This window comes from Adiantum capillus-veneris, chromosome 6, assembly GCF_014529385.1.
Source record: "Adiantum capillus-veneris isolate H3 chromosome 6, ASM1452938v2, whole genome shotgun sequence".
Classification (NCBI taxonomy): Eukaryota; Viridiplantae; Streptophyta; class Polypodiopsida; order Polypodiales; family Pteridaceae; genus Adiantum; species Adiantum capillus-veneris.
Genome location: NC_140936.1, coordinates 96,190,433 through 96,203,243, shown reverse-complemented (window position 1 = coordinate 96,203,243; position 12,811 = coordinate 96,190,433). Strand labels below are relative to the sequence as shown.

General features: G+C 42.2%; 1 protein-coding gene across 1 annotated transcript in view; it reads right to left on the bottom strand.

The window, feature by feature from the left end:
• ADNT1 (adenine nucleotide transporter 1) overlaps positions 1-12,811 on the bottom strand; it is a 35,451-nt gene that overhangs the window by 8,528 nt on the left and 14,112 nt on the right. Inside the window, exons 3-8 of the mRNA XM_086514563.1 lie at positions 7,968-8,016; positions 7,230-7,393; positions 6,418-6,455; positions 6,159-6,271; positions 5,894-6,007; positions 4,954-5,301 (exon numbers count right to left, since the gene is read on the bottom strand). Coding sequence (XP_086370689.1) covers positions 4,954-5,301; positions 5,894-6,007; positions 6,159-6,271; positions 6,418-6,455; positions 7,230-7,393; positions 7,968-8,016 — 826 coding nt within the window. The remainder of the gene's footprint in view (positions 1-4,953; positions 5,302-5,893; positions 6,008-6,158; positions 6,272-6,417; positions 6,456-7,229; positions 7,394-7,967; positions 8,017-12,811) is intronic.

The window sequence follows — 12,811 nt, the reverse complement described above, 5'->3', positions numbered from 1 at the left end:
CTTTTGTGAGCTGCTACAAGAGGTCTTTACAACAGATGCTTTATATCAATCAGATAATTAGCACTGGACTTTGTGGTTTTTGCTACATCGCTCGAGGTGGACAGAGCTTAGGCAGATTTGTGTAGACTTGATCACTATCCAGATAGCTACAATTCACCCCTTGGTTGAAGTATCTTTATCCCTAGGTATTTCCTGTGGTTTGTTATGGAATTTTCCCCATGATCTCATTGTACATCCTTCAAGGTTTTTCCCAAATTTCTTATATATGGACCAATGGTCGATTCTTATGTAAAGCCAAGGATCAAAGTCCCACTTTTATTGAAAAAAAAGGAGGGAGAGAGAAGAAGAAGAAGAGGAGAGAGAGAGAGAGAGAGGCTTCTACTGAATCGCAACCCCCTTTTGCCGATCCGCGACAGCCTAGTGCGTCCATCAACACTGTTTTGGTGGACCTTCCCCATTAATTGATGTGTATTTCAACCAACCCAATGCACATTGCTGCTGTCGCTATTGTAGTCGACATGGCCAACACCTTCTCACATTTTAGGGTTTTAAGGTTTTCCGTAGATCGCGTCCCCGAGTGCAACAATTTCTTACGGCTTGTAGTCCCTTTAGAGCAATGCCATGTCAACAGTTTGTGACACAAACCGTAGGGCTAAGGTAACACAAAAGGGAGGGAGCAATGGATGACAAAGATGATAAGAGAACAAACAGCTTACATCACCAAGAGCTCTATCGAAGGAAGCAGAGCAACTACGGTACGGGACGGGACGTTTAATACGCAATGTACAATACACGTACTAGACGTATTTTTGAGAATCAAAAATAAAATACGTCAACTTTTTTAGATATGATACGTTAATAAGAACAAATGAAGCGGTTCATGTACCTTCTCAATGACTCTTCAATATTTAACCATAGCATACATAAACAAGCACCATGAAGCTCTAAAACACGATTGATCAACTAGAAAAAGACATGTTTTGAGCAAAAAAACGTTAGAATAGAAAACGTTATGAGACGCATTATACGTTTCAATACAGGACGTCGTGTATTCTAAATAAAATACGCGCATTTTAGCTGCTATGGAAGGAAGACATAAAGTTGGCCACAACGCATCAATTGAGGAGGTCTCAACCAATGTGGAGAGGGCAGTCCAGTTGTTAAAGGTGGCTCCAGAAAAGGAGAGCTAGGGAGGGAAGCTCTAAGAGATAGTAGAGGAGTCTCCGAACCTCGTCTTAAGACACCCAAAAGCAAAAATATTGGTAAACAAGAATCCAAACACACTACATGATAGCATGTCGAGAACTACTCATGTAGCAATCTAGCCCTCACTAAATTGACTTGTAGGGTGGTATAGTGTCAAAACTTGGAGGGATGGTAAAAAACAACTCTCGTTTTGTTGTGGTACAATTCACATTAAAAGATCATTTGCAAGAACAAGGCTAAACGTGGAACTAATAGACCAAAAAAAGCCATGTTTTTTTCACCTCATAAGCTAGCTTTGAAGATATAGAACACTTTGAAACTCTTCAAATAACTCAAGGAATTTGCTCACTTAACAAGACATAAAAGTGTCTTGGGACACATGAGTGTCCTCGTACCAACCTAGTACAAAAGAAATAAGACTAAAAACAAAGTAACATATAAAACAAAACCATTCCAAACAAAATGCTTCAGAACCTTCGAAAACAACAGAAACGAAACAAAACAATCAGAACAACAAAACACAAAATAACAAAAACCCGTGGAAACTACAAAAACAGAAGAAAACAATCAGAATAACAAAGAGAGAAAATTTGCAAAATGACAAAAACCCACGGAAACAACAGAAACCGCTTTTGTACAGGACGATTGAAGGCAAGCAAGTCACTAATGGAATGGTTGAAGGAAACCAAGGACAACTTCATTGGCAACAATTGACGCAAGCAAACGCAAGCAAAATGGATATTGGATGCAAAACCAGACGTTTCGTCAAGCGACCACCATCAAAACCCCAAAATTTGCCTAAGTGCACACAAAAGTAAAGCCAAGCATTGAAAACCTAATTGAGCAACCATCAAGAGTGTGGGAGAAGTTGGCATAAGGAAGTTGCGGCCGTCAAGGGTGCAAAAGAACCCTGGGGGCTTCTGATTGAGCTGGCTGTGAAAGCGTTGTATTGCTAGACCTCCAAAGGCGCCAGGAATAGTGGTGGCAGTGGCGATAGCAACAAGCCTGAATTGGGGAAGCACAGACAGACCATAGAAATGGGAAACTGCTTATGTGACAGCTGCACCCAAAAAAACACATCGAAAGTTACAGATGACAAGTGGAAAAATTGTACGGATTGCAGTGTGAGCTTTTTGGCTACGTAATTTGAGCATCAACTTTTGGAGGCGTCATGCCTTTTGACCTCTTGTAACCTTTAAAGGCTCTTTCAGGCAAACGAGCTTGGGAATAGAGTTGCGGAGAGGACCCTCCAGACTTGTGCTTTTGTGGACGAGCAATAAAAAAAATTTATCGAAAGGGACACCAATCAATCTTTGGGGCCAGCCCACCTAGAAGCGGAAGTCCGCCGTTTCGTGTCAACTCTCTCTCTCTCTCTCTCTCTCTCTCTCTCTCTCTCTCTCTCTCTCTCTCTCTCTCTCTCTCTCCCCCCCAACCCACAAAAGTTCAGATGTTTTAGTTTTAGTTTGTGTGTTGCTATTGATTTCTCACTTGGGTGTCCAAGCCTATACAATGGTATCAGAGAGCTCATACAATTCTTCTTCTATGAAGGATACGATCCATCTTCTGCGTCACATGGGTTCTAGTAGTGAATGCGACAGACAAGACAATGTTCCATTGACCATTGGGAAGATAAAGAGCACTCCCATCCCAAGGAGAGAACGGAGAGAACCATTAGAGAATCTCGCAGGAGCAAGCCTCTTTCCAAGGATTCAAGAGATCACATCGTTAAGTTTCCAGCCAAGGGATCTAGACAAAAAGGAGTACAAAGGTCAATTCAAAGTTGACACATGCCCAAAGAGAATGATCAAGGACCTAAACCACGTGAAGTATTTGCCGCTTGATGAGGTTCACTCTCGCTGGCGAGATGCCCTCCACTCACCTCCCAAGTTGGTCATGAATACTAAAGCAAAGCCGAGAAAAGGAAAGCAAAAAATGTACTCGCAAAAAGAATTTGAAGAAACTCTTGAGTAGAAGATCAATCATATTATGAAATCCAGAAAGCATTCTCAAAAGAAAAGCAATTCAGAGGATTTTTCCAGCTACCTAGGCCAAAAATCGACTTTTGAGGCGGCTAGAGGATCCAAGAAGCGTGTTCGCTTCAAGGACGACCCCAATTCTTCTTCGTCTTCAAGTACCTTTTGCACTTTGATTATGTCACAAAGCGCTTTGAGTAGCTATTTAACCAAATTATCGGTGGACCAGCTTAACCTTTTGTTTCTTTATCTTGTGCTCTAGGACCTGATGGTTGCTATTGTGTGGCTTTTTGTCCATTCACACATCATTTTGAATTTTCTAAGCTCTTTGATTTACCATCAATTGATGCTTTGGTTCTTTCTTTGAACACTCCGTGAAGACGTGCCCTTGTTTACCACAATCATGACACTTGTCCTCTTTGAAGTATTTAGCAGGTTGCTCTTCGGTCAATTTGGGGCCTGTGGAGTTGTTTTGTTTCTTGTCCTTCTGCTTCTCCTTGGAAGACTCGTTTCATGTTTACACTCGCTCGTCCGTCGGGTAAATGAAGGAGTTTGAATGCATGAAGAATCCTTCATTTGCGTGTTTATGAGCTTCTGAATCTTGTTGGACTTCTGTTTTAAAAAGTATAATCGGATCTCATAGTAAGCTGCAACAAAACCGCTCTATTTGCTATAGGAAAAGGTTTTTCTTTACTTGGTGAGCCCAAGGCTCTTTTTGCGATTCCTGAACGCAGAAGCCACCACGTGGCATTAGGTATAAATTTATTAAAAAAATCACTGCCATGAAAAGCTTTTTTAAGAAGCTATTGGCAAAAAGGTGTCGTTGACTATAAGTAGCCAAGGTATCATCGTTTGTCATCCTTAGATGGTCTCAAGCCATAATGACGTCTTGTTCGTACTCCTCGATCAACCATGGTAAAGTGAACAATTTTTTGAGCTTTATCCACGTTTTTGGACCTCTCCTAGGATCGACCACCATGTCTGAGGGTTACCCATAAGAAAAGCCGACCTTTGGTAACTCCGAGGCTTTTGAGAAGAAAACGATGTCAAACAATTGTATGTAGGCAAGAGCTCGTTGGGCATCCTTAAAACTTGAAAAAGTGTCAAGTTGTATGGGCTGACTCCCATCTTTGAACTCTTTGGTCTTCTTTCGTCTTTTCCTAAGTCGGTCTCATAAGGTGGTTCTGCTTCTTATCATAGATGATACCAAAAGTGTGGGTATCAGTGTCTGAATTGTTGGAAGAGGACGAGGTCTCCTCCTTTGAACTGCTAGATTGCTTTCGATGCTTTCTAGTCTTATTTTTCTTGGTCTTTTTCACTTCTTCCACCTTTTCTCATCCTCACTGGAATTAGAGGAAGAGGAATTGTCAGAATTCTTGTGCATACTGCCCCATCCATGACAAGGTGGAAAGAAGATGATAATGCCTTCGTTACACTAGAAAAACACAAATCTAACATGGGAGTATATACCAAAGTCTGATAAGTTTATTAGTGACTTAAAAATGAGAAAGAGTAAGAAGACGTCAACAACGAGCAAACTACGTGAGACACAGAAGCGGGTAAAATGAAAGCAAATGATTAACACGACTTGGGGGAGTACCAAAAAAGGCAATTGCCAAAATTAATAAGAGATTTCAGGCCACCAAATCCACAAGGTTGTATTAGCAGAAGCCTCCAGCAGTGCCAACAAAAAAAACAATTTTACCCACATACAAAACACATTCATAGTGCAACATAAAGACTTCCAAAATACCACCCAATGTAATACACTTACCTTGACAGAATTGGGAATCAGGCCTTTGTACAAGGCTCCAAAGCCTTCATTGCGAACAGTCTTCCGAAAAGCATCAATCATCCCAGTGTACTGAACTGGTGCCTTCATCTGACCGTCCGCAGTGATGACAGAGGAGGCATCCTTCCATCCCACCATCTGCATCCTCCTCCGTACCACATCAAGTGGATATGCCACGGTCTGGCCCACAGTACCTGCTGCTGCTCCACATCCAAGTTTTGTAAGGACGCTCAAATCAGCATTCTCTTCTGGCTTGCTTGCTATGTTCCTCTTCACCAGCCAGTCTTTGAGTGATTCATATACCGCAAAGTTCAAACCCACGTACGGTATCTGCACAAGTAGAATTCCAAGTTACAGTAAACAAGACACGAAAAAGAATGGATAGCTGGCAAGGTGGAATTCTCTGATGGCTACTACGAAGAGCAATAGCAAAAGTTGTCTATGTCCTAGTTGACCACCATTACGCAAACACAACATGCACATCATGCATGCACAATTCGATGCAACTTGCTAAAACCCTTATTGTGGCTGTATAATTCAACACTCCAAACGCAAGAACTCGGCACACAGATGGGGATTTTCTCTAGGTCAAATTGTGGAACTCAATATCCATATCAACAAGTTTTAGTCGTGTCTCAACATGTTTTATGACTAAAACTTGGTGAACGAGGCTCCCCTATTGGACGTCCAAAATATGTGCACACACATGACAACAAAGTAAAATTCCGAGTGGCATATGCAGGATTTTCTCAAGTGGAACAGATTAACACTGATTCTAAGCAGCACTTACTCAACCATGACTAACAAAGGTTCATAATAAACTAGCCACTCCACTCAGACCTGGCACATACACCACACCCAAACTCCTACTAAGCATGAACATGCATCTGGGTGACCATAATAAAAAACCAAAGGAACTCACCACACCGATAACAGATGGCAACCAGCCTTTGTAGACCGCTAATGGTCCTTCCTGTTTCATTATCGTTGACGCTGCATGAAACATTCCTCGATAGCGCATCGGTGAATCCTCTGTCTGGTTCCAAAACATATTACAAACGAAAAACTAGTACTTAGATCGAGGCAGCTGGTGAGATGGCTGCAACCTTTTTAGAGGAAGTGTCTATGACTCCTAAGGAACATGTCATGTAACATGTACATTACATTTCATAATGAATTCATCTCACCTGCACTGTAAGCCTACCCCGAACCATGTCCATCGGATACGTAGCAGACATTGCAATAATTCCGGCACATGCACCAGCTCCAAGTCTTAGTAATGGTGTAAGCTCAGCATCCTCTGCCAGGAAAGTAGAAGCAAAATACTCACATTGTAATAAATTTCATTTAGATTCATTGAATTTAATATTTATACTTATCATCCACCATTTAAACTCAATAAGAACAATGATCATGCTACATATCAGAGAAAGAACTCCAACATACCTTGCCCAGTCTCCCTCCTGTACAACCACAAGATTGCACTGCAGCCCAAAAAGGGTGAATCACCAAGGAAATCAGCAAAGGCACTCTGAACTGTGCAGGAAGTAATAAACTATTTGACAATGATACTAATAACAAGCTCATATTCTGATAGAAAATGTATAATCCTGACCAGCTACACGCCTACACTTCAATTTCACTAATTTCACATTGATTATCTCATAATCACTATCTTTTTGCACAACACAGCCCACTCAACAGAACGTTTCATCTGTGTAGCTTCCTGTTCATCCCTAATACCGAACTGAAAGCCCAAAAACAAATCTCTTTGAAGTCTCTTTATAGCATCCCCCAACCATCAAGAGCAAAGCTCTTGACCAGTTTCCAATCAATACGGCTAAATATCTAAACAGATAGAGTCAAACAATTGCCCCATAAGATCAATAAGCTGCACTTAACAAATATTGTCACATTGGTAGGCAATCCTTAAGACATCAGATGCATGCATAAATCACCTTGAAAAGAACTAATAGCCTGAAAAATGTGCCCAGACACTTCTTGAGGGGCTCAAGATCAGAGTGACTTTACAACCGATCTGAAGCTCCAGGAAAATTGGAAAAAGTCGGGACATGCTGGAGAAAGCAGTTGACTTACTTGCTAGAGAAAGAGGGGGTCGTCCAGACCAAGGGCCGATGCTCTCAAGGCATGAAAATTCACATCCAGACATCACAAAACATTCTGCCCCTTGATAGGTGCCCCATACCAAAATAACTTAATTTGCCTGAGCAACTCCTTCAAAGTTCAAGACAGCATACCTTGAAGCCTGTTCATAACTGTAAAACTTCACAGCAGAGTTAGGAATTATTCGAGCACAATTCGTTCCATTCCCTTTGAAAAATCCAGCTAAGCCTTCGTTTGACCAAATGTACTTCAAGCCTTGCACCGTGCCATTATATTTAGGCTTCAGTGGATTTTGAACCTGAGATTATCATCTCAAACTGCTTCAAGCTTCACCCATTCAAAATGATAGCCACAGAATCAAGAGATACAGGCCCCCAAAAAAAACATTTACACTACAAATAAACTGTTGACAGAACTAATTATTCAAATATGCAAAGATCACATCCATTTTAGAAAGCATGGCTCAAAAACACTCAGAAGAAGTAAAATGCAACATGTGGAACATGCTAAAGCTTTCGACTACCCTGCCATCAGGAAACGGATGCACTTGCTTGAATGCAATCTTGAAAAATGAATATCCAATCCTGATGTATAAGTATCACTTTTTATAAATGATTATCCAATCCTCATGTCTAGGTATATAACTTTCAATTACAAGATCAAGTAGGTGAGGTCATGCATAAAAAGGAGGCAAATGGTTCTTTTTCGTCGTATAAACATAGATATCTGAACAGACCAAAAATACTTGGACCCTGAATAAAAATTTCCAACATGTTCTAAAAACCAAAGAAAATTGTTTCTCATAAGACTTGACACGGCATCTGAATTTGAGAAGAGCACCAGAAAAAAACAGAAAAGGAGAGGAATCCTACTTGAAGAAGAATCTTCAATCGTTCAAGTGGAGCCACAGCACTTCGTGAACTGAATATGACAAAATTCTTAATGTCAGATAATATTCAGCATCAATGGCAAAATATAATTTGGCAACCATTGCAAAACATGAGAAGAGACGTTTTAACCATTGGCAGTCAATGTCATGATTCATGACAGCTGCATTGTAAACCGCGCACACAATGATGATAAAACTACAAAATGAAAGAATATGCATCAAAAAAACACCAAACCTCCCTTTCAGATCATGTGTAGTGCAGCTTTATTAAGGATCTTTATGCAAAATACCTTTAAGGGCACTACTCACCACTTCGTATGAGAAACTGGTTGTATATGTTTGAATATATTCTACAACAGACTGAGTTTAGAACCAGTTATATGACAGTTGTTATACTAGGCTTTATTCCCACTGGAAAATCAGGCCATTCAGCACTAGTAGACTACGTATGCCTAAGTGTTTGAAAAAGTAAGATCTCCACTATTGTACCTTGCTCTGACTACAAAAAGGGACGTGTCCTGAAAAAATATGTAAATGTGTGATACTAATGGCTTTCTTCTAAAAACTTTCAAGAATCATCCAACATTAAAACCTGTTTAGGTAGGGTAGCTTTAATCCTTGCCTTTAATTTTAAAGTGTCTTGTTCGCATCTTCTAAATAATTTGTCAATAGCCAAGAATCCCTTGCTTTAATGGCATCAAGGAGAAACAGATACTGCCAATAGTTAAGTTCTTAATTGAATTTTCCACTCAATACTAAAAAATTTAACTAGTCTTCAAGATTAACAATAATGCAAGGCTTGTCAATTTTCAATTATTCATTGCAAGGTCATACTTTCTTTTTCTCTTGTTCACTTGACCAATTTGACTGCTCTTGCTCCGTACTCCGATGGTGCAAAGCAAGTTTACAAAGGCCTTCGTCACTTTTTTGAAAGACCTTCGGCACAATGAAGAACAAAGACGCACCCATGTTTTCCTTTCTAGGAACAAGCTCGTGGATTTTCCTACATATATTTTGCAGCTTATTGATCGATAAGATCAACGTTATGATGGTGATGCGCAACGTGTGCCTATATTTTATAGTTTTGATATGAATCGCATATTTGGTAGAGCAACATTTCTTTTCATGGCTTTCTAAACAATGAAGGGCTGATTATTTGCAATTGTTGAAGGCACTGCTTTGGCTGAATTTTTTCAGGAACTTAAACATCGGGTGCTTGAGCATGTAGGGTGACCCATAAACTAGCATTGACACCTAGCACTTGGCGGAGCATGCAAGGCACATGGACACTTGGACACCACATGCATGACACATGCCGCGCAAGTGGACACTTGGATGGCACATGCATCGCAAGTGGACATTTGTACAAGGCATGCATGGCCAGCGGAAGTTATTGCATAGCAAGCAATGGACACTTGGACACCACATGCATAGCACATGCGACGCAGATGGACACTTGTACAAAGCATGCATGGCATGCAGTAATCATTATGTGGCAAGTACCAAGCAACCCTAGCACGGCGACCCAAAGCTGCCATTTTCAGCCATGCCCGCCGAAAACATTGGAGGGGGAGAGAGAAAGAGAGAGAAAACAAAAGTGCTCTGCAAATGATGCTCTGAATACACAATCTGAATGCATAGCAGCTACGGTACGAGACGGGACGCTTAATACGTGGTGTACAATACGCGTACTAGACGTATTTTTGAGAATAAAAAATAAGCATTCTATTTATAGAATCTTAGGTTGAGGTAGGGCAAAATGTGTAACTGGTGCAAAAAACATAAAAGCCCAAAAATGGCTAAAAATGTGTGCACGCAGCCACGCTCAAAAATGACCGTCCGGACACATGCTGAAGTGTCCGCCCATGCAATCTACATGATGTACGATGGGTGGCCAACCCGGGACAATCACTAGCCCTACAAAATGGTGAAGCAACGGTGGTGTAACTCTAACACCCCCTCTCAGCGTGCTGAGACAACACAGATGAGTCGAAGGTGAGAAGCCAAGGTTTGTTGAGGTACAACCTTCGTGAAGATGTATGTTGCATTGTCAGTTGTAGGGACATACTCCAAATGAAGATCTCCAGCCAAAACCCACTCCCGAACATAGTGGTACTGCACCTCAATGTGCTTTGTCCGAGCATGAGAGATAGGGTTCTTGGCAATAGCAATGCAACTCTGATTGTCGCACAAAAAGACGAGTCGTAGCAGTCTGGGAAAAACACAACTCTCCCAGTAATCTCCGTAGCCATATGGCCTCGCAAAGCAACATACCAAGCTGCTATGTACTCCGCCTCTGTGGAAGATAGCGCAACGATGGGTTGCCGCTTACTGCTCCATGAAATGGGTCTTGAGCCGAGTGTGAACTACTGCTGTGGTAGAGCGCCGAGTATTTGAATTTCCTGCCCAATCTCAATCGCACCAATTAAGTAGGGTGCAACCCTAGGAGCAACCATAGAACACACCATGGTCCAAGGTGCCGCTGATGTGCCGCAAAGTACACTGGGCACACTGCCAATGTCACTGACGAGGTCGGGTGTTGAAGAAATTGAGGACAAAAACTGTGTAACAGATCTCTGGTCGAGAATAAGTTGACCATACGAGGTAGCCAACAACATTCGTGTACTACTCCAAGTCAATCCATGGGGAAGGATCGTGAAGCGATATGTTCTCCCCGGACTCAAGGGGAGTGTCAATCGTCCTACAGCCTGTCTTTTGGAATCGCTCCAGGATAGCCTTCGTATACTTCCGCTGAGAAAAAAAGACGTCGTCTGGTGTCTTAAAAATCTCGAATCCAAGAAGATAGTGAAGAAGCCCAAGATCAATCATCTCAAAACGTGTCTCCATAGCTTTCATGATTGACTTGATCCTGCTGGTCCATGACCCTGTGAAAATGAGATCGTCCACATAGACAATCATTGTCATAACCGAAGAGCCATCAAAGACAACATATCAGTTGGAATATGATGAGGTACGTTGTAACCCCAGCTCAACAAGAAATTGGTCAAGTGTGAGGTACCATTGTCATCCAATCTGCTTCAGTCCATAAAATGCTTTCCACAACTGATAGACCCAATCCTCCTTGCCTGGTATACGAAACCCAAGAGGTTACTCCACATAAACTTCTTTATCCAAATCTCCATTCAGAAACGCACTTTTGACATCCATCTGGAAGATAGGCCAACCAAAGTTGGCTGCGAGAGCAAACACTGTGCGTATATTAGTCATTTCGAGCGGTGGGAGCAAAGGTCTCGTCAAAGTCCACGCCTAGTCGCTATTTGAAACCCCGAGCAACAAGTCTCGCCTTGTGTTTGTCGAGGGAACCATTGGCCTTGTACTTCATCTTGAAAATCCATTTAGAAAAAACCACCTTTCACTTGTTGGACATGGGAACCAAAGTCCAGGTGTTATTCCGCTCAATAGCGTCCATCTCTATCTGCATGGCACGCTTCCAGCAATCATGTTGGAATGCTTCCTCCACCGAGGAAGGCTAAACAGGTGAAGCCTGAATCTGAAACATGAGTGCAAAGTTTGCGAACTCTGCGTCGTCATAAACTTACCTCTCCTTGAGGCATGCAGAACGTCGAGGTTGTCCAGGGTTAGGCAAGTCTAGTAACTTCGTGACTCCAGAGTAAGAAACCGTAGAGTAGAGCCAACCAGGTACTAACTTCTCCTTGCGAGGTGGGACCGCCTCCACCGAAGGAGAACCATCATCTTCCAACTCCAAATGAAGTTGAAAGCCTCCGACTTGAGCTTTAAGAACGAAGCCCAAGTGTACCTGCTGAAATCATCCACAAGCACAAGCAAAAACTGTGAGCCAAAAAATGAAGGGATGCTCATCGGGCCACATAGATCAATGTGAACCAATGCCAATGGTGCCGAAGCTCGGTTGGATACCTGCTTCGGAAAGGCAACCCTATGTTGCTTCCCCATCTGGCAAGCCTCGCATACATCTGATGAGGAGCGTATCGCTAGTAAACCCCCACCATAGAGGTCCTAGCAACCTGCTAAAGCTGCTGATAACATAGATGTCCAAATCATGCATGCCATAGAGAAGAAGACTCCGTGGTCCAAGACAGAAGAGCAATGAGGCAGTATAGGGAACCATCGCGCTCACTGCGTGCAAGGATAGTACCTGTCGTAGAATCAAAAATGGTCATTGTGCCACTCCCAAAGTGTATGTCAGCTCCCTGAGAGTCCAAACTCGACACAGAGAGGAGGTTGAAGGCCATGTCCGGAACGTAAAGCATCTCCACGTCGGGTCTGAGGTAGAACGAAAGAGGGTAATCTAGCATGTTCCAGACACTCGAATCTCATGGTTGTCACCCATAGTGACTATCTGCCTACCCATGAGTCTCCCTACAAGAGCCGCACCGTCAAATTCCATCGAAGTTTGCAGATTTCAGCATCTGTGTTTTCAACACATTGTCGTTGCATCATCGTCATCCCATCGGCACCGACATAAGAGTCAAAATTCAGCAGATAAAGATTTGCAGATTTCAGCCCTTAGCATTTTCAGATTTCAGCCAGCCTCATCGTCGTCCTCATCGTCGTCGACATCGTCGGCAAGTCCAAGCATTGTAGAGATTTGTGCAATCAATAGTAGACCGCTCTCGCCATAGAGAGTGACGCCTTCAGAAGAGAGTTTGACAACATTCTAGTGTCGTATTCTTCTCTCTATCTCTCAGTCTCAACACCTTCATTCACAGTGTTCTCCACTTTGTTTGTGTCCATTGCACTATCTCACTAAAGGAACGGAAGGCTTTCCCTTCCGTAAGTAAAAGGAACCCTTGAGCACAGTTCGAAGCATTCATCTTGAGCAAAGTT